Raw genomic sequence first — 22491 nt, 5'->3', positions numbered from 1 at the left:
ATCTTCTCGCGCTCAGGTCATTCCCCTTTTCTGCTAGCAGGTCGTTTGATTCGGGTCCAATTGGACAATGCAACAGCTGTGGCCTATGTCAATCAGCAGGGAGGTACCAGCAGCAAGACAGCTTATCTCGAGGTCCTCAGGATCCTCACCTGGACCAAATCGACGGGGGTCTGTGTTTTCAACGTTACACATACCGGGAGTAGAAAACTGGGTGGCGGACCTTCTAAGTTGCCAAGGCCTGGCCGCCGGAGAGTGGTTTCTCCACCCAGAAGTGTTCCCACACATCTGCACTCACTGGAGTACACCAGACGTGGAATTAATGGTGCTCTACAAATAAATAATAATAAATAATAATAATAATCTAATGGCCTCAAGGTTGAACGCAAAGGTACCCGCGTTCTTAGCCAGGTCACGTGACCCACAGTCCATTGGCGCGGATGCTCTAGTCTCCTGAAGTCATTTCCATCCAACTTACATGTTTTTCGCCTTTGCCCCTGCAGCCGCGAGTAATCAGGAACATCAAGGCAGAAGGAGTCCCGGTGATACTAATAGCACCGGACTAGCCCAGGTGCGCCTGGTATGCTGAATTAGTACAATTGGTCATGGCGCCTCGTAAGCATCCCAGACTTGCTGACCCAAGGGCCCATTTCCCATCAAAACTCCAGAGCCCTGAAGCTGATGGCCTGGCCATTGAGACCTGGACTTTAAAAAGAGGGAGATTCTCTCCTGCGGTTATCTCCACGTTGTACAGTGCTCGAAAGCCGGCCTTCATCCCATATTTACCACCGTACGTGGAAAACTTTCCTTTTCCAGTGCAGGGAATCTAATGTCCAACCTATGCCTCTGGCAATCCACAGAATTCTTGATTTTTTTTTTTTTTTTGCAGTCAGGTTGCAAAAGGGGTTGACCCTCAGCTCCCTTAAGGGGCAGGTTTCATCTCTGTCAATATTCTATCAATACCGCCTAGCTTGCAATCCGCAAGTCAAGACTTTCCTTAAGGGTGTTTCCCATCTAGTTTCCCTGTATAAACGGTCGCTGGACCCATGGGACCTCAATCTCGTTTTGGACGGTATCCAGAGGTCCCCTTTTGAACCTCTTAAGGAATCTTCTCTTGCTCTTCTCTCCTGGAAGGTAACATTTTTAGTGGCGATTACGTCCATCAGAAAAGTTTCGGAACTGGCATCACTCTCTTGCCGCGAACCCTTTCTGATCTTTCATCAGGACAAGGTGGTTCTACGCCCCCTTCCGGATTTTCTTCCGATGGTTATTTCCCCGTTTCATATGAACGAGGACATTGTTCTGACTTCCTTTTTGTCCACACCAAGTCCATAGGGTGGAAAGGTTTCTACATTCTCTAGATCTTGTGAGGGCTCTCAGATATTACGTACCCAGGACAGCCCCTTTATTATTATTATTATTATTATTATTATTGTTTATTTATAGAGCACCATTGATTCCATGGTGCTGTACATGAGGGGGTTACATACAGAATACATATACAAGTTACAATAGACAGACTGGTACAGAGGGAAGAGGGCCCTGCCCTTGCGGGCTTACATCCTAAAGGATTTTGGGGAGGAGACAGTAGGTGGGGTGTAGGTGGGGCGGCAGCTCCGTACGGTGGTGGGGCGGCAGCTCCGCACGGTGGTGGGGCGGCAGCTCCGCACGGTGGTGGGGCGGCAGCTCCGCACGGTGGTGGGGCGGCAGCTCCGCACGGTGGTGGGGCGGCAGCTCCGCACGGTGGTGGGGCGGCAGCTCCGCACGGTGGTGGGGCAGTGGCGTCATTGTAGATTATAGGCATTTCTGAACAGATGAGTTTTCAGAGTCCGTTTGAAGTTTGCAAGTGTAGTAGATAGTCTGATGTGTTGAGGCAGTGAGTTCCAGGAGACTGGGGATGCTCGGGAGAAGTCTTGGAGTCGGTTGCATGAGGAGCGAATGAGAGAGGAGGAGAGAAGGAGATCTTGGGAGGACCGGAGGTTACGTTTTGGAGTGTAGCGAGAGATTAGTTCAGAGATATATGGAGGAGACAGATTATGGATTGCTTTGTAGGTCAGGGTTAGTAGTTTGAATTGGATACGATAGACGATTGGGAGCCAGTGGAGGGTCTTGCAGAGAGGAGAAGCGGGGTGGTATTGAGGAGAGAGGTGGATCATTCGGGCAGCAGAGTTAAGGATGGACTGGAGAGGGGCGAGTGTGTTAGCAGGGAGACCACAGAGGAGGATGTTGCAGTAGTCGATGCGGGAGATTATGAGGGCATGCACTAGCATTTTTGTAGATTGGGGATTGAGGAAAGGGCGGATTCTGGAGATATTTTTGAGTTGAAAACGGCAGGAGGTGGTGAGGGATTGGATGTGCGGTATGAAGGACAGGGCAGAGTCAAAGGTCACTCCGAGGCACCGAACTTTGGGTGCTGGGGAGAGCGTGATGTTATTAATTGTAATGGATAGGTCAGGTGGAGAGTGTAGGGGAGATGGAGGAAAGATGATCAGTTCAGTTTTGGCCACGTTAAGCTTTAGAAAGCGAGAGGAAAAGAAGGAAGATATAGCAGATAGGCACTCTGGGATTCTGGACAGCAGAGATGTGACATCTGGACCAGAGAGGTAGATCTGAGTGTCATCGGCATATAGGTGGTACTGAAAGCCATGGGACTTTGAGTTGTCCCAGGCCAAATGTATAGATAGAAAAAAGTAAGGGTCCCAGGACAGAGCCTTGAGGGACACCAACAGAGAGAGAACGGGGTGAAGAGGTTGTGTGGGAATGGGAGACACTAAAAGTGCGGTTGGAGAGGTATGAAGAGATCCAAGAGAGGGCGAGATCTCTGACACCAAGGGAAGAGAGGATCTGTAGTAGCAGGGAGTGGTCAACAGTGTCAAAGGCTGAGGATAGGTCTAGAAGTAGGAGTACAGAGAAGTGGTTGTTAGCTTTGGCGGTAAGTAAGTCATTTGTGATTTTAGTCAGGGCAGTTTCAGTGGAATGATGTGGACGGAAGCCGGACTGTAGGTTGTCAAAGAGAGAGTTAGAGGAGAGGTGGGAGGAAAGTTCAGCATGGACGTGCTGTTCCAGGAGTTTTGAGGCAAGTGGGAGTAGCGATATGGGTCGATAGCTGGTAGTAGAGGTTGGGTCGAGGGAAGGTTTCTTTAGGATAGGTGTGACTGTTGCATGCTAAAAGGCAGAAGGGAAGGTACCAGTTGTTAGAGATAGGTTGAAGAGATGGGATAAGGCTGGAATAAGGATAGTGGTGAGGTTGGGGAGGAGGTGGGATGGGATGGGGTCAAGTGCGCATGTGGTGAGGTGTGCTTTTGAGAGAAGATGTGCAAGCTCTCCTTCGGTGATGGTGGGGAGGAAGTTTATGGGGGAGGAGCAGTGGTCTGTTATATGAAGGGGTTGTGGTGGTTCAGCAGAAAAGACTTGTCTGGTTTGGTCGATCTTTTCTTTGAAATATGTGGCAAATTCTTCTGCGGAGATGAGGGAGGTTGGAGGGGGCAGCGGTGGGCGAAGGAGGGAGGTAAAAGTGTTAAATAGCTGTTTGGGGTTGTGTGTTAAAGAGGATATGAGGTTTTTGAAGTAATTCTGTTTAGCAGAGGTAAGGGCCAAGCGAAATGTGTGAATTGTATTTTTGAATGTGGTGAAGTCTTCCTGGGAGTGCGTTTTCTTCCAGCGCCGCTCTGCGGCTCTAGACACTTGCCGTAGTTTTTTAGTGAGGCTGTTGTGCCAGGGTTGTCTATTGATTCGTCTTGCTCTGCCGTTCACAAGAGGAGCGACTGAATCAATAGCTGATGTGAGAGTGGCGTTGTAGAAAATGGTGGCACTGTTTGTGTCGTGGAGTGAAGATATGGAGGACAGCGGTAGGATAGAGTCAGAAAGGGTGTGTATGTTGATGTGTGCAAGGTTTCTGCGGGGGTGTGATACGTGCTGGACAGGGGGGGCAGGTGAGGAGGACAGGGCTGAAAAGGTCAGCAGATGGTGGTCAGATAAGGGGAGAGGGGAGGTAGTGAGGTTAGATAGAGAGCAGAGACGGGTGAAGATAAGGTCTAGTGTGTGGCCATCTTTGTGGGTGGCAGAGGCGGACAACTGAGTTAGACCAAAAGATGAGGCGAGGGAGAGGAGTTTGGAGGCTGCTGACTGGCGGGTGTCAGTAGGGATGTTGAAGTCACCCATGATGATAGTGGGGATGTCGGCAGAGAGAAAGTGTAGAAGCCAGGCAGAGAACTGGTCAATAAAGGCAGTGGTTGGGCCCGGGGGTCTGTATATGACGGCCACTTGGAGGTTGGAGGGAGAATAGATGCGGACAGAGTGCACTTCAAAGGAAGGCAGGACAAGGGAGGGTAGAGGTGGCATTGGGGTGAAGCTGCAGTTGTTAGAAAGGAGGAGGCCCACTCCTCCACCCTGTCTATTGCCAGGGCGAGGAGTGTGGGTGAAGTGGAGGCCACCGTAGCACAGCGCAGCAGGGGAGGCAGTGTTGGATGGTGTCAGCCATGTTTCGGTGAGGGCCAGAAAGGATAGACTGCTAGAGGTAAAGAGGTCGTGAATGAAGTGCAGTTTATTACAGACGGAACGGGCATTCCAGAGCGCTCCAGAGAGAGGGGGCTGCGGAGTGGCAGAGAGGGGAATGGATTTTATGTTGGAGAGGTTGCGGTAGTTACTACTAGATGGGGAGCGATAGGGGGGTGATAAAGAGGAGTGTCCCATCTGTGGGGGTCCAGGATTGGGAGATATGTCGCCAGCAGTGAGGAGAAGTAGAGAAAGGGAGAGCAGGTGGGAGAAGGAGAGTGGACGGCCTGGTCTGCGCGATACTAGAAGCGATCTGAGGTTTAGGAGCAGGTCAGCAGATGAGAACAGGTGGGGAGGTAAGAGGGAAGGGGAGATGAATATTTGTTTGGAGAGTGCTGGGGTTTGGGGATAGCGAAGGAGAGTGAGGAGGAGTGGAGCAAAGACTGTGAGGGCATAGGTGAACATGGTGCGAATTAGGTTTTCAAGTGGGAATAAGGGGAAGGAACTAAATGCAAGTGAAAGACACACAGTTAAAGAAGTAGAATTCACCTTCTGGTCACTTCTGGGACATTTCTGGGACATTTCTGGTATATTTCTGAGCACTTATGAAGCACTTGTAGAAGTACAAAGACCAAGGTACACAGACCTAATGCCCTAAATATATACCAGTCTCATTACACAAGATGAACAGCAGGTGAGCAAGAGAGAAGGAAGCAGATCAAAGGGTTACAATACTTATGGAAACAAACTCACAGAAGAGAAGACAACACATAACTAATTACACAGCAGAGATAGGTCAGTTTAACATACCAATATCAGAAACAGCTTTAAGTGTGAAGACAGAACAGGAGAGTAGATTAGGATCTGTGCAGGAAATTCAGAGGGTCAATTCAAATGAACAGTGTTCATACCTGTGAATGAGACAGATGGATTGTCAATATCATAGATGACTGATGACCATGGAGAAGTTATTCCATAGAATTACATTTCTGTTTTCTGGTATATTTCTGAGCACTTATGAAGCACTTGGAACATAGACTCCTTGTTCGTCATTCCTGAAAGGCCTAAGAAAGGACAGGCAGCTTCATAGGCAACGCTGGCTCGCTGGATTCGCTCTGCGATCCAGGAAGTCTACCACTTGCAACTTAAGCCCATTCCTAGTGGGCTGCGGACTTATTCCACGCAAGCAGTTGGCGCCCCTTGGGCCATTAGGCATCAGCCTTCAGTGGAACAGAGGTGTAAGGCTGCGACCTGGTCTTGCCTACATACTGTTTCAAAGCATTACTGAATCCATACCCAGGCTTCGGCTGAGGCGAACCTAGGTAGGAAAATTCTGCAAACGATAGCCAGGAGCGCCTACTGAGATAGGTACTCCACTATCTGGGACTGGTTCCTAGTCCTTGGGTTGCGTTGTTTATTGTTTACCCACCCATGGACTGCTTTAGGACGTCCCATGGTCCTGTGTCCCCCATTGAGGCGTCAGAGAAAAACGGATTTTTGTGTACTCACCGTAAAATCGTTTTCTCTTAGCCATCATTGGGGGACACAGCACCCACCCTGTTGCCCTGTTGGGCCTTGGTTCTCTCAGTACCTTATTTGGTTATGACTCTTTTTTTTCTCATGTTCCTCTGTTGAGAAGTTTTTACTGTTTTTTTTTTCTCCTACTGCTTGTGTACTAAAACTGAGGTTGCCTGGCCCGGCCAGGGGGTGTATACTGCAGAGGAGGAGCTATGCTTTTGCATCTACTTAGTGTCCTCCTATGGATAGGCAGCATAACACCCATGGTCCTGTGTCCCCCAGTGATGGCTAAGAGAAAACGATTTTACGGTGAGTACACAAAAATCCGTTTTTTTTTTTTCTCACACTGTACCAATCTAAATCAAATCTTTTTTTCTCATGTCAAAAACAGCTGAGAAACAAAGCGCAGAGCTGCACTGCCTCAGTCCGAGTGTAATCCCCATTTATATATATATTTTTTTTTTTAAAGGGAACCTGTCATCAGAAATTTAGCTATAAAGCTAAAAGTTCCCCCCTCTGCAGCTCCTGGGCTGCATTCTAGGAAGCTTCCTATAGTTTTTTTTGGCACCTTTTATACCAAAATAAACACTTTGTAAACTGGTACCTTTTCGTATGCAAATTTCTAAAATCTTCCATGGGGGCGGGCTGCCTGGGGTCCGTTGCTGTCCTCCTGCAGATTTACGCCGCCCCCGAACGCTGAATTTCAAAAGCTCAGGACGCCGCCCCTGGGTGCCCGTGGTCCCGGGCATGCGCTGTTCCACTGTAGCGGTGCCGTGCACTGCGTGCACGTGTGACCGCTAGTGACGCTTTGCGCGGGCACGAGGTTATGGGCGGCGCTGTGAGTGTCATCAGTAAGTGCCGCCCATAACCTCGTGACCGCACTTTCCCCTATGACTCCAGCGTTATGCGCAAGCGCACGCTGGCCTGATGCCCGGACGTCCCCTCCTTCCCATCTATTTCCTGCTGCTGAGCAGGATGGGAAGGAGGGGATGTCTGGGCATCAGGCCAGCGAGCGCTTGCGCATAACGCTGGAGTCATAGGGGAAAGTGCGGTCACGAGGTTATGGGCGGCACTTACTGATGACACTCACAGCGCTGCACATAACCTCGTGCCCGCGCAAACCGTCACTAGCGGTCACACGTGCACGCAGTGCACGGCACCGCTACAGTGGAACAGCGCATGCGCGGGACCACGGGCACCCAGGGGCGGCGTCCTGAGCTTTTGAAATTCAGCGTTCGGGGGCGGCGTAAATCTGCAGGAGGACAGCAACGGACCCCAGGCAGCCCGCCCCCATGGAAGATTTTAGAAATTTGCATACGAAAAGGTACCAGTTTACAAAGTGTTTATTTTGGTATAAAAGGTGCCAAAAAAACTATAGGAAGCTGCCTAGAATGCAGCCCAGGAGCTGCAGAGGGGGGAACTTTTTAGCTTTATAGCTAAATTTCTGATGACCGGTTCCCTTTAAGAGCGAACTTGTCAAATGTATACCCTTGCGTGAGTGAGCCCTAATGCAACCGGGCGTTTTCCTGGGCACGTGCAATTTCACTGCGCTAATAAAGCAATAAACGTGAATATTTCTGCAATGCAGTAATTAAGTGCAAAACAGAAGAGTGGCAGAATCAGAAGTGCTCAGGGGTTTTTACAAGGTATTTAACTTACATTTTTTGAGCTAGTCACAGGTCCTCTTTAATTTCACATTATGACACCGTTTCTGTGTTTAGGTTGCAGTCAAACTGACTTTGGACCACAGCTCAAGTTTCTAAACAAAGAACGTTTCACTATCATTGGATGGGATCCCCGAGGATATGGACTCTCCATCCCGCCAGCTCGTGACTACCCTACAGACTTTTTTTCGAGGGACGCAAAAGATGCTGTAGATTTGATGCAGGTAAACTAAAACTTGTACTATATACCTAAGTTGAATTGACATGTTTTTGAATGAAAATGTCGTGTTGGGGTAGATGTTTCTGGTTATGTTAAGCAATTAAATAATGAAGTTTGCTTAGTCATGAAATTTAAAGGTAAGTAGTCACTTTTAATATTAGGGAAATGCATTTTCAGATATATATTACATTAGGCCAGGATCACATACAATGTTAAAGCGCACCAATCATCAGGATTTTCGTATATAACCTAAAGCCATTACTATACTGGCACTGTCAGGCTGATTCTCTACATATCTTTAGTGGTCAGCTCGGATGTATAGATTTTGAAATCCAAGAAAGTAAAGTTTATAAAATCGGCAGCTTCTTGAGTGACAGCAGCTGAGGATCAGATAATATCTGGGGAGGGGTATTCATTGTTATTCAGTTATCTCCTCCCCCTGTTAGAATTAGCATAAGTATTCTACAAACGATTCAGGACCTGTGTGAGGTCATATCCATGTGACCATGTGAAAAAAACAAACCTCTTGTTAGTGATGCACAATGCACATGGCATCATTTAAAACACATTCTGGCCAGTTTAATGTCTAAAAATGAGGTGACAGATTCCTTTTAAGGTTGAAGGATATGAGTTTTTTTTCTAGACCACCAGATACTGGTGTTGAACAAATACAGTGGCATAGCTATGTAACTAGGTAGTTTTCTAGCATGAGACAGCTTACCGTGATGGGCAGTCCCAGACTGACAGCGTGTCAGCTGACTGCTTCCAATCCCAGACCCGGTCTACGAGTCTATTGTGGTTAAAAAATAAATTAAAACATTGGCGTAGGGTCCTCCTATATTATGATGCCCAGCAAAAATAGAGCATACGGCCACAGGCTGCAGCCCCCAGCTGTGCGCTTATCTTGGCTGTGTATCAAAATAAAAAGAACCGCATGTGGGGGTTTTTTTTCTTTTAATTATTTAAATCATTTAAAAAACAAAAAACCTGCTTGCTGCCCCCCCCTCCTCCCCCTGCCCCTAGTTTTGATAGCAGGCCATAGTAAAGCCTGACATCAGGTATTCTTAGACTGGGGAGACCCATGGTTATTGGGAGCCCCCCAGCCTAAAAATATCAGTCTTCAGCCACCCAGAATTGTCATTAAATGCGACAGTCCCGGCAGTTTACTCTGCTCTTCCCGATTGCCCTGGGGCAGTGGCAATGGGGTCAATATAAGGGGTTAATGGCAGCCCACAGCTGCCAAGAAACCCTAGATTAGTTATGGGAGGTGTCTGAACCCCCCCATTACTAATCTGTAAGTGAAAGTAAATAAACACAAACACTGAAAGTCCTTTATTTGGAATAAAAGACACAAACCCTCTTTCACCACTTTATTAACCCCCAAAACACCTCTGCAGGTCTGACGTAATCCACACGAGGTCCTACAACGATTCCAGCTCTGCTACATATCTGAAGTCACAGAGCGTGATGATGGAACATGGCTGCTCACTGTGAGGTTCAGGCAGAGAATGAATGAGCCGCGGTGACATCACTCAGGTTAGTTGTGGGCACAGCTGTAGGTTCCCACAGTCCTCCACCTGTGACCGCAGGTAACCTGACCTCAGTAAACTCGGGTTCACAGACATGCATCTCCTGGAAGAAAACCGCTTTTTTTGCCAAGAGATACAGATTTGCTGCTGACATTTTTACACCATATTCCTGCACCCAATCTACACCTGGCAAAAAAAACCCATCATACCGCTTGCGGATTTGATGCATTTTTCTTTGTCGCTCCATTGGGAGACCCAGACAATTGGGTGTATAGCTTCTGCCTCCGGAGGCCACACAAAGTATTACACTTTAAAAGTGTAACCCCTCCCCTCTGCCTATACACCCTCCCGTGCATCACGGGCTCCTCAGTTTTATGCTTTGTGTGGAAGGAGGCACACATCCACTCATGCATTCTCAGATTAGTTATATCGGTTGGAAGAAAAGAGGACCCCCACGGGGCCCCCGGCATGTTCCCTTCTCACCCCACTATGTCGGCGGTGCTGTTAAGGTTGAGGTACCCATTGCGGGTACAAAGGCCGGAGCCTCATGCCGTTTTCCTTCACCATCCCTTAGTGGCTTTGGGAGAAGTGGAATCCTGACCGGTCATCCATTCACTGGGACCGGGCTCCCTCCGCAGCCCCTGTGGGAATCTGCCGGACAGGAGTCTATTCATCCTCAGGGACCGGGTCCTGCATCTATAAGGTACTCTGTGTCCCCATGGGGACTGTGCATGGAGCGCCTTCTTCCCAGACGCTGCAGCAGCTGCTGATTTGTGAAGACCGGCGGACTTCCGCGCCGACCGCGCCTGCTTGTCGGCCGCGGTCTTAAATTTAGTCCCCGGCTTCATCGCGGCCTAGTAGCAAAAATCCCGCCCCCGGGCCTGCCTGTCAGGGGTAAGGGCGGGACGGCCGGCCTGACGTCGGATGTGAGGGCCGGAGCATCCTGTATGTTTCCTACCTCCTCACTGATCACTGTGGGGACCCCAGATTCCCGCACTTTTTCTAGCACCGCCCACGGCTCCACTCCTCCCCTGAGAGCTCCGGCAGCCATGTTTTTGGCATTCTGCCGGTGGAGGATTATCAGAGAAGAGCTCTGCAGCTCTGGGAGACCTAAGGCAGGGAATCTGAAGGACACACACTCCGCTTTTTAGCGGTCGGTAAGCCACACCGGTCACCCGGTGCTGGTCCCCCCTAGGGTGCCGGAATAGATACGTATTTATATACATATTTCTGTTCGGTCGGGCTGTATACCCCTTCCCATATACCCTCAGTGATCACTCTCCTAGGAGACAACAGCATGTCGTCCACAAGGAGCAAAGGTGCTACGGCACAGGGTTTTTTTGCGACCTGTACCTCTTGTGGGGCTATGTTACCTGCGGGTTCCACCTACCCGCACTGTGAGCAATGCTCGACCCCTGTTTCGCTTGCTCAGCCGGAGCCTCGGTCACTAGTGGGCCCCTCCGCTCAGGTAGACCCCCCTGCTCCCCCTGTCCAGGCGGCAGGGACAGAGTTTGCTGCGTTTGCTGAGAAACTCTGAGTCACTTTCACAATCCATGGCTCAGTCTATGGACAAATGGTCTGCCAAGCTGCTAGAAGCTTTGCAGTCCAGACCGGTCCTTACACAGGCCCCGGTCCCCGTTGGATCGTCGCCTCCAGGCCCCTCTCGGTCCGCGCCGCAGCGCGCTCCCAGGTTGGGCCCTAGGTCCCACGCGGAGGACTCCTGCTCGGACCACAGTCCCAGACCGACTAAGCGGGCCCGCTGGGAATCTTCCCCGACTTCTTCACGCTGCTCGGGTTCCCAGCTTGAGGACTCTCTGGAGGACGAGGCGGACGTCGCAGCTCAGGGCTCTGAACCTGACGTTGCCCTCAATCTTGATACACCTGAAGGGGACGCCTTAGTAAATGATCTTATCTCGTCCATCAACCAGGTGTTAGATCTGTCTCCCCCGCCTCCACCTGTAGAGGAGTCGGCCTCTCAGCAGGAGAAACACCAGTTTCGGTTCCCCAAACGTACACGGAGTGCGTTTTTCGATCACTCTAACTGCAGAGATGCTGTCCAGAAGCCCAGAGCGGTTCCGGACAAGCGCTTTACTAAGCGCCTTACTGACACACGTTACCCCTTCCCCTCTGACGTAGTTAAGGGTTGGGCTCAGTGTCCCAAGGTGGATCCTCCAGTCTCTAGATTGGCGGCTAGATCTGTGGTATCGGTGGCAGATGGTTCATCGCTAAAAGATGCCACTGACAGGCAGATAGAGCTCCTGGTGAAGTCCATCTATGCAGCCGTGTGGGCACTACAAGCTATCTCAGCTTGTCTGGCTGAGATTAATGCAGTCACACGTAATTCTACTCCGCAGGTTGCGTCTCTGACTTCTCAAGCGTCAGCTTTTTTTTCCTACGCCATGAACGCAGTCCTAGACTCTGCTAGCCGTACAGCGGTGGCATCCGCTAATTCTGTGGCAGTCCGCAGGGCCATGTGGCTGCGCAAATGGAAGGCAGACTCTGCCTCCAAGAGGTTCCTAACCAGTTTGCCGTTTTCTGGCGACCGATTGTTTGGCGAACGATTGGATGAGATTATTAAGGAATCCAAGGGAAAGGACTCCTCCTTACCCCAGTCCAAACCTAAGAGACCTGAGCAACGGAAAATTCAATCGAGGTTTCGGTCCTTTCGTCCCTCCGCCAAGTCCCAATCCGCTTCGTCCAGCAGGCCGGAGAAAGGCCAGAGAAACTCCTATGCGTGGCGGTCTAAGTCACGCCCCCAAAAGGCCGCCGGAGGCGCTGCCTCCAAGGCGGCCTCCTCATGACTCTCGGCATCCCCGAACCGCATCCTCGGTCGGTGGCAGGCTCTCCCGCTTTTGCGACGCCTGGTGGCCACATGTTCAAGACCGATGGGTGAGAGACATTCTGTCTCACGGTTACAGGATAGAGTTCAGCTCTCGTCCTCAGACTCGTTTCTTCAGAACCTCTCCGCCCCCCGCTCGGGCCGACGCACTTTTTCAGGCAGTGGACGCTCTGAAGACAGAAGGAGTTGTGATCCCTGTTCCCCCTCAGGAACATGGTCGCGGCTTTTACTCCAACTTGTTCGTGGTGCCAAAGAAGGACGGATCATTCCGTCCCGTTCTGGACCTCAAACTGCTCAACAGTCAACAGACATGTGAGCACCAGACAGTTTCGGATGGAATCTCTCCGCTCGGTCATCGCCTCGATGTCACAAGGAGACTTCCTAGCATCGATCGACATCAAAGATGCTTATCTCCATGTGCCGATCGCACCCGAACATCAACGCTTCTTGCGTTTCGCCATCGGGGGACGCGAGCCTGTCAGGGTGGGGAGCGGTTTTCCTCCACCACAGGGCTCAGGGAACCTGGACTCCGATAGTCATCCCTTCAGATCAATGTTCTGGAGATAAGGGCAGTGTATCTAGCCTTATTGGCTTTCCATCGGTGGCTGGAGGGCAGACAGATCCGTATACAGTCGGACAACGCCACTGCCGTCGCATACATCAACCATCAGGGCGGCACGCGCAGTCGTCAGGCCTTCCAGGAAGTCAGGCGGATTCTGCAGTGGGTGGAAGCCACAGCCTCCACGATCTCCGCAGTTTACATCCCGGGCGTAGAAAACTGGGAAGCAGATTTTCTCAGTCGTCAGGGCATGGACGCGGGGGAATGGTCTCTTCACCCGGGTCTGTGGCATCTCACGGTGGGTCAACCGTGGGCGCTTCCAGACCGCCCAGACTTGCTGTCACAAGGGCCGTTTTTCCATCTGAATTCTGTGGCCCTCAACCTGACTGTGTGGCCATTGAGTCCTGGCTCCTAGCGTCTTCAGGATTATCTCAGGATGTCATTGCCACTATGAGACAGGCCAGGAAACCAACTATTACAGATCTTGGCGGATCTTCTTATCCTGATGCTCTGATAATGGTTTTTCTCCCTGGCCGTTTGCCTTACCCACTTTTCTTTCATTCCTTCAATCCGGAATGGACAAGGGTTTGTCACTCGGCTCTCTCAAGGGACAAGTATCGGCGCTCTCCGTATTTTTTCAAAAGCGCCTGGCCAGGCTTCCGCAGGTCCGCACGTTCCTGCAGGGAGTTTGCCACATAGTCCCACCTTACAAGCGTCCGCTGGAACCCTGGGACCTTAACAGGGTGCTAACTGCTCTTCAGAAACCACCTTTCGAGCCGCTGCGGGATGTCTCTTTATCTCGTCTTTCGCAGAAGGTGGCATTTCTAGTGGCAGTTACATCACTCCGAAGAGTGTCGGAGCTTGCAGCGCTGTCATGCAAAGCCCCCTTCCTGGTTTTTCACCAGGATAAGGTGGTTCTGCGTCCTGTCCCGGAATTACTCCCTAAGGTGGTATCTCCTTTTCATCTCAATCAGGATATCTCCTTACATTAATTTTGCCCTAATCCAATTCACCAATGCGAAAAGGATTTGCACTCATTAGATCTAGTGAGGGCACTCCGGTTCTACGTGTCTCGCACGGCGCCCCTGCGCCGTTCAGATGCGCTCTTTGTCCTTGTCGCTGGCCAGCGTAGGGGTTCGCAGGCTTCCAAGTCAACCTTGGCTCGGTGGATCAAGGAACCGATTCTTGAAGCCTACCGTTCTTCTAGGCATCCGCTTCCTTCAGGGCTGAAAGCCCATTCTACCAGAGCAGTGGGTGCGTCCTGGGCATTGCGGCACCGGGCTACGGCTCAGCAGGTGTGTCAGGCAGCGACGTGGTCTAGTCTGCACACTTTCACGAAACACTTTCACGAAACACTATCAAGTGCATACCTATGCTTCGGCAGACGCCAGTCTAGGTAGGCGAGTCCTTCAGGCGGCGGTTGCCCACCTGTAAGAGGGGGCCGTTTCGGCTCTTTTTATCGAGGTATTCTTTTACCCACCCAGGGACTGCTTTTGGGCGTCCCAATTGTCTGGGTCTCCCAATGGAGCGACAAAGAAGAAGGGACTTTTGTTTACTTACCGTAAATTCCTTTTCTTCTAGCTCCTATTGGGAGACCCAGCACCCGCCCCTGTGCCCTTCAGGCTGGTTGTTCTTTTGTGTACACATGTTGTTCATGTTGAATTGTTCTTTTGGTTCATGGTTTTCAGTTCTCCGAACATCCTTCGGATTGAATTTACCTTAGACCAATTTATAAGTTTTCCTCCTTCCTGCTTTTGCACCAAAACTGAGGAGCCCGTGATGCACGGGAGGGTGTGTAGGCAGAGGGGAGGGGTTACACTTTTTAAAGTGTAATACTTTGTGTGGCCTCCAGAGGCAGAAGCTATACACCCAATTGTCTGGGTCTCCCAATAGGAGCTAGAAGAAAAGGAATTTACGGTAAGTAAACAAAATTCCCTTCTTTTTTTACCAGGAGGTGTATATTGGGTCATGAATATGATGTAAAAATGTCATCACCAAATTTGCATCTCTTGGCCCAAAAATGCACCTACATATAGAGGGGCAACTCGTCGGGTATTTTTCCTTTTATGAATACATAATGGCCAAGTTGTCATATATTTTTTTATGTCTGTGCGATCATTACAGGAATAGGATGATCAGACAGGAAAACGTCATTTTGACTGTGACTGGTTTGATGCCCAAAATTCAGGAGACGTATGAGCAAACTAAGACCTGGTCACGAATATTATATAACCCATCAGTAGTGACTGAGACACAACTCGAGGGGCAAAACATAACACCTCAAATAGATATTCAAATCCCCTGGGAAAATAGGGAACTTTCTCTATCGCTTTCATTGGGGGACACAGGACCATGGGTGTATGCTGCTGTGACTAGGAGGCTGACACTAAGTGAACATAAAAAAAGTTAGCTCCTCCCTGGCAGTGTACACCCCGAGCCGGAGGCGGATCTATGCCAGTTTTTTTTGCTTAGTGTCGTAGGAGGCTGAAGTGGGCCCATATCTCTGTGGGCCAACCTCAGCCTAGGCTATCCCTTTTTTTTTTTTCCGTTTTTTTCGTACGTTACGGCGCCGCTCAGCCTTCTCATCTCTTCTAGGCTTTTGTCTCTTCTGCAGGGTTAAAGGCCCAGCATCAGAGAGAACCCTCGCCTTCTCCGTTGCTACGGGGTACCGTCCCCTGGGTCGCTTGAGGCGACCCCAGGCCCTATCCCCCTCCTGCCCCATGGTACCACCCCAGGGGCTGCTTGGGGTTGCGCATTTTTATTTTATTTTTTCTAAGGGCACACACTCCCCGTCGACCCCTATGGTACCGTCCCAAGGGGTGCTTCTGGTGGAGGCGGTGAGGTATTATCGGCATCAGGATCGCAGGTCGGCAGCGCAGGAGCGCTTACAGCACCAGGCCTCCCCCAGCGTCCCTTCCTGGTACCCTGGGCCCAGGCAGAGAGTCGGTTCGCTGCAGCGCAGGAGCGCTCTGCAGTCTCCCTCAGCCCCCCTCCCTGATGCCTTCCACGAGCAGTCTTCACTCACTGGGGGCCGCAGCAGTCGAGGATGGGACCTGTGGACCTCAGCGACGCGCATGGACGCAGGTAAGATCTGCTCCGCGCGCAGCGCTGCGCTCCCGTCGGCCGCCGCTCACTAATTTAGTCCCCGGCTTCGGGCCTACCTCGGGCCAGAGCGCTCCGCCCCCCCCCGTTTGCGCGCGCGCGCGTCCCCCTTGGCCCGCCCCCCGCATTTTCTGCCCAGCAACAGCCAGCTCACCACCCTAGCACGCCCCCCGCAGAGAAAAAAAGAAAAAAAAAAAGGCAAAAGCCCGCACTTTCTACAAACAGCTCACTTCAGCACAGGCAGGCCGGTGAGCAGCAACAGCGTTTTTTCCTGCGACGGTTCCAGCTACTCTGAAGCCCCTGCTGACCCGGGAGGGACACAGGCCTGGGTGAGTGCTGCTCCGGTTTAGGACCAGCGAACTTTTTACACTTTTTTTTTTTTTTTCATCCTATCTCCTGTCTCCTCCCTAGTGTCTCTAGTAGGAGCCTCCTGAGCAGCCATGCCTAACTCTAAGTCTTCCCGATCCAAACAGGCCCCCTTTATAATGCATTTTGCGTGCTCGTGCTGCAACGAAAAATTCTCCCAAGGCCAGGCTACCCCCCTCTGCTCATCTTGCGTCCCTGACCCGCAGCCCACGCAGATTACTCCGGATGCCGCCAGCCCCCCCGTCCTCGTCTCTACTGCAGCAGTACAGGACGCCCCGGGCCCCAATGCACTCCCTCCCCCGGAGTGGCTGACTTCGCTCTCCCAGTCGGTGGATTCTCTGTCAAGGCCGTCTCTAACCATCGCGCAGGCTTTGCACTCGCTCCCTACGCTCAGCCATGCCTCGCAGGTCTAGCCTTCGCAAGTCGGCAGTCCGTCTGATCCAGACCCGGCTACTGGAGCGTGGAAGTGGACCCGCACGGTCTCGTCTTCCAATTCCTCCCAGAGGTCTCTCTCCCCTCCAACGCCCGAATGCCACTCGTCACCGGGACGTCTGATTTGTTAGGAGAAGAGTCGGATGCAGCCTCACTGCTGGACTCGGATCAGGCAGCCGATGTCAGGCGTATGGTGGACAGCCTGGTCGACGCGGTGAATAAAACGCTGAAGCTCCAGCCGGACTCGGCCACCACCCAGAGCTCACAGGTATCTTTCAAACGTGTTAAACGTGTCCACAGGTATTTCTGCGATAATCCGGAATTCGCTGAGATCCTATGCAAGCACAGACAGCAACCGGACAAGACGTTCAACAATAGTAAGTCTATTGATTTACATTATCCCTTCCCCGAGAGTCTCAGGAAAGAATGGGCAGGCTCACCGGTGGTCGACCCGCCGATATCCCGTCTGGCCTCGCATACAGTTCTATCCCTGTCGCAGGGGACATCACTCCGAGACGCCACGGATCGGAACATCGAGAGATTCGCCCGTTCGGCTTTCGAGGCAGCAGGCACTGCCCTGTCGCCAGCTTTCGCAGCCATCTGGGTAGCTAAGTCCATGGTGACATGGGCCGACACCCTCCGCAGAGGCCTTCGCGCACAGTCTAGCGATCCCGAGCTCGTCAACATGGCGGCACAGATTGTTCTAACGGGTGAGTATATCATTAACGCATCTCTGTCTACAGCCAAATGCGCAGCACAAGCAGCCAGCAACACTGTGGCAATCCGCCGGGCGATCTGGCTCAGAGTCTGGAATGCAGACGCGGCTTCAAAGAACTCCCTTACTGCCCTCCCATTTGCAGGAGGCCGGCTGTTTGGGGACAGGCTCGATCAGATTATCGCTGAGGCTACGGGAGGGAAGAGCACCTCCCTTCCCCAGCTGAGACCAAGACGTATCCCGCGCCGCCAGCCGACCTCAGGTTTTCGTCCTTTTCGCAGCTTCAGTTCCACTACACAACCTAGGAGGAACAGATCCCCACAGAGAAACAGGAAGAACCCGTCCTTCAAAACAAATCCCTCCTGGCGTTTTAGACCACGCCAGCCAGCCAGCCAAACCAGCATCTAGATCTCAGCGATACTCCTCCAAATGACTCGTGGTCTTCGCGCGCCAGCGCAGACCAGGTGGGGGGGTGCCTTTCTCTTTTCCAACACGTCTGGCTGCCTTTGATCACAGACGCTTGGGTCAGAGAAATCCTAGTCTCGGGATACAAGATAGAGTTCTCGTCAATTCCTCCAAGTCGTTTTTTCCTTTCCCATCCTCCCGAGTCAGACGCGCGAGCTCGCACTTTTCTTCTCGCCATCGAATCTCTGCTCCGCTCAGGAGTCGTGGTTCCGGTGCCAAATTCGGAACAGTTCAGGGGAGTCTATTCAAACCTCTTCGTTGTCCCCAAAAAGGATGGCACCGTGCGCCCTGTTCTCGACCTCAAAATCCTCAACAGGTACGTCAGACCCCGAAAAGTTCGCATGGATTCCCTCCGATCGGTAATTGCCTCCATGGAGGTCGGCGAATTCCTCGCCTCTCTGGTTATACAAGACGCATATCTGCACATCCCGATTGCACATCAGAACCAGAAATTCCTGCGCTTTGCCGTGGCAGACGATCATTATCAGTTTACTGCCCTACCTTTCGGCCTTGCGTCTGCGCCTCGAGTGTTCACGAAGGTCATGGCTGCTGCCATGTCGATCCTACACTCCAGAGGAGTTTTGGTGATTCCGTACCTGGACGATTTGCTGATCAAAGGCTCCTCTTTCAACGACTGTCTCCTAAGCGTTCAGGTCACCATCGATACTCTGTCCCGACTCGGTTGGATCATCAATCGGAAGAAGTCCTCTCTGACCCCAGCCCACCGGATTACCTTCCTAGGCATGGAGTTCGATACCATCCGAGGACGCGTGTCCCTCCCACAGGAAAAGATTGTCTCCCTCCGGAAAGATATCCAGACCCTCCACCACTCCAGAGCGGTGTCCATACGATTTGGAATGAGGGCCCTCGGTCGAATGGTGGCGGCAATAGAGGCGGTTCCGTTTGCTCGCTTCCACCTTCGCCCCCTTCAGCTATATCTGCTGCACAAATGGGACAAGTCTCTATTCACCTTGGATCGCAAGATACATTTGTTCCCGGAAGTCCGCCGCTCACTGCTCTGGTGGACCAACAGACACAATCTCTCCAAAGGAATGTCATTCTTACCGGTACACTGGCGGACAGTTACCACCGATGCCAGCCTTCTGGGCTGGGGAGCGGTGTTCCATCATCACACGGCTCACGGTCAGTGGTCCCCCCGGGAAAGCCGGCTCCCGATCAACGTTTTGGAGATCAGAGCGGTCTTACGAGCACTGCAAGCTTTTCAGCGCCTTATACAGGGGTCTCCAATCAGAATACAGTCGGACAACGCCACGGCGGTGGCATACATCAATCACCAGGGCGGCACGAGGAGTGTCATGGCAATGAGAGAGGTGAAGAAGAGCGTACAGTGGACGGAGTCTCACCACTCCAGGATCTCCGCGGTACATATTCCCGGCGTGGAAAATTGGGCGGCCGACTATCTCAGCAGACAGGGTCTGGCGTCCGGCGAATGGTCTCTCAACAGAGAGGTTTTCGAACAGATCTGCCACAGATGGGGGACTCCGGATGTGGACCTGATGGCCTCGCGGTTCAACAATCAAGTCCCACTGTTCATCTCCCGTTACCACGACCAGCAAGCGAGTCGACGCTCTCATTCTTCCGTGGAATCCGTTCAGACTTCCGTTCAACTTCCCACCGCTTCCACTGATCCCAAGAGTCCTCAAGAAAATCAAGGCAGAGGGCATTCCAGTGATTCTCATCGCCCCAGAATTGCCCAAGCGAGCGTGGTTCGCATTACTCGCACAGCTCGTCGCAGACACCCCATGGCGACTTCCAGATCAGCCAGACCTGCTGTCGCAGGGTCCGCTCTTCCATCAAAATTCAGGGGTTCTCAATTTGACGGCATGGCTCTTGAATCCTGGCTATTAGCTCAGTCAGGCTTTGCTCCAGGAGTGATACAGACTATGATCAGGGCTCGAAAGCCTTCATCGTCAAAGATCTACTACCGCACCTGGAAAGTCTTTTTTCAGTGGTGTGAGGTCAACGGCAATCCTTCCCCGTTAGTTCTGTCACTCCCGACGCTACTGGCGTTCCTTCAGGCAGGGTTACAAGCAGGTTTCTCGCTGGCAACGATCAAGGGGCCCTGTCTGTTCTTTTCCAGAGAAATTTAGCATCACGTCCACAGGTCAAGACGTTCATCCAAGGAGTCGCCCATCTGAATCCGCCCTATCGGGCTCCGCTAGAACCATGGGATCTTAATTTGGTTTTAGGATCCCTCCAACTGGCTCCATTTGAACCACTAAAAGAATCCTCATTCTCACACTTGTCCTGGAAAGTGGTCTTTTTGGTGGCGGTCACTTCAATCAGGAGAAAGTCTGAACTGGCAGCTCTTTCGTGCCGTTCTCCTTTCCTTGTTTTTCACCAGGACAAGGTCATCCTGCGCCCGTCTCCTGCGTTCCTGCCGAAGGTGGTGTCTCCTTTTCACCTCCAATAAAGAGATCGTGCTTCCATCTTTTTGTCCGGCACCCACTCGCTCCCTGGAGAGGTCACTGCACACTCTGGACTTAGTGCGAGCGCTCAGGACTTACGTCTCAAGAACTGCACCGTTCCACAAATCAGACAACTTGTTCGTCCTGCCTTCTGGTTCCAAGAAGGGCATGCCGGCGTCCAAGGCTACCATTGCCAGATAGATCAGATCAGCCATTTCGGAGTCCTACCGAATCGGGGACAAGTCCCCTCCGAGGGGAGTAAGAGCCCATTCCACCCGGGCAGTTGGGGCGGGCAATCAGACACCAGGCTTCAGCCGAGCAAGTCTGCAAAGCCGCCACGTGGTCCAGTCTTCATACCTTTACCAGGTTTTACAAGGTCCACACCCAGGCATCAGCAGATGCCTGCCTTGGGAGAAAGGTGTTGCAGACGGCCGTCGCTCACCTCTAAAAAGGTAGTAAACTTTGGACAGAGCTTTCCTACAGAAGGTTTGTGTTTTGTTTGGATCTGTAGGACTGCTTATGTACCCACCCAGGGACTGCTTTTGGACGTCCCATGGTCCTGTGTCCCCCAATGAAAGCGATAGAGAAAGAAGGATTTTTGTGTACTCACCGTAAAATCTCTTTCTCGGAGTCTTCATTGGGGGACACAGCACTTACCCTGTTTGGATTGTGAGGTCTTCATTTGCCGGATGTTCCCGGTATATACGTGTCCATAAGACACTGTGTTTCACCACACGTTGTTTTTTCTCTTTGTATTACATGGTTTAGTTATGGTTGTTTCAGGTCTCTCCTACTACTGCTTTTACACTAAAACTGGCATAGATCCGCCTCCGGCTCGGGGTGTACACTGCCAGGGAGGAGCTAACTCTTTTTATGTTCACTTAGTGTCAGCCTCCTAGTCACAGCAGCATACACCCATGGTCCTGTGTCCCTAATGAAGCCTCAGAGAAAGAGATTTTACGGTGAGTACACAAAAATCCTTCTATTTGCATTATATGTTGTATATGTAATCCTGGTTTGGGTAGTATGTGAATTATTTTTTACATGTTGTGTATCACAAGTGCGTATGATGTGCACTTTTTTTTTTTTAAAGAAAAGTATAATAAAAGTATGTTTTTAATTATTTTTTTTTTTTTTACTTTTTCTGTGAGCCCAATACTAGATTTAAAAAAAAAACAAAAACCTTTTATGTTAGATGAAAAACTGTGAAAAACGTTTTGCCGGGTGGCGGTAGCAGGCGGCCAGAAGTGCTTGGTTCCAGAGCTGCTCTGTCTTATGATAGTGGCCATGGCTGGGTACTGCACATCTGTCTCCTATTCATTTGAGTAGTTGAACGTGCAGCACCTGGCTGTGGCCACTATAAGAAGACCGAGCAGCTCCAAAATTGAGCATTTCTGGTCACCTGCTGCTGCTGGCGGCACTGAGAACAGCTGATCGGCAGGGCTGCTGATGGTGTGGGATCCTGGGCGATCAGACATTAATGACCTATCCAAAGGATAGACCATCAATGTTAGAATAGTGAACAACCTCTTCAATTTTCTCTTTCAATTTACCAGCACTGAGCAGCTTCAAAACACTAGTAACCAGCAGATTAACACCATATCTGCAGGTAAATGGCGTTTTTCATGTGACAGGTTAACTTTAAGGCTCCTTGAGATTAATTTTATACGTATGGACAAAAAATTTGTAACTCTTTTGCAGGCTTTGAATTTCAAAAAAATTTCCTTGCTAGGATGGAGTGATGGCGGTATTACTGCACTCATTGCTGCCGGGTCTTACCCATCACTTATAAATAAGCTTGTGATCTGGGGAGCCAATGCTTATGTTACTGAAGAGGATCTCGTTCTGTATAATGGTAAGAAGATACAGCTGCTATAAATTGCACACACTATGCAATATTACAGTGCTCTAATTGCTGGGAAAAATCTAGGCGTTCTATAGATTGTGATATAAATTCTAACAGTATTTCCTTAAAATCATAGCTTAAAAATAACATTTTTACTCTTACTTTGGAGCAGAATCTGTTGAATTTGTTGTGAAGACGCACTCTCCTGGCTGATAGACAGATGTTGCCAGCATGCTTATCAACTCTATCAGCTAGTGGGCAAAGTGTACCTAATTTCGGTAAATATAATGGGACACATGCATGAGTTTTGTTAGTT

The 22491-nt window shown here is 51.0% G+C and overlaps 1 protein-coding gene across 1 annotated transcript in view; it reads left to right on the top strand.

Moving 5' to 3' along the window:
* BPHL (biphenyl hydrolase like) overlaps window positions 1–22491 on the top strand; it is a 93410-nt gene that overhangs the window by 27001 nt on the left and 43918 nt on the right. Inside the window, exons 3-4 of the mRNA XM_075316487.1 lie at window positions 7731–7897; window positions 22031–22184. Coding sequence (XP_075172602.1) covers window positions 7731–7897; window positions 22031–22184 — 321 coding nt within the window. The remainder of the gene's footprint in view (window positions 1–7730; window positions 7898–22030; window positions 22185–22491) is intronic.

The sequence above is a fragment of the Anomaloglossus baeobatrachus genome, chromosome 6, assembly GCF_048569485.1.
Source record: "Anomaloglossus baeobatrachus isolate aAnoBae1 chromosome 6, aAnoBae1.hap1, whole genome shotgun sequence".
NCBI lineage: Eukaryota > Metazoa > Chordata > Amphibia > Anura > Aromobatidae > Anomaloglossus > Anomaloglossus baeobatrachus.
This window is presented reverse-complemented; position numbering and strand designations above follow the sequence as displayed.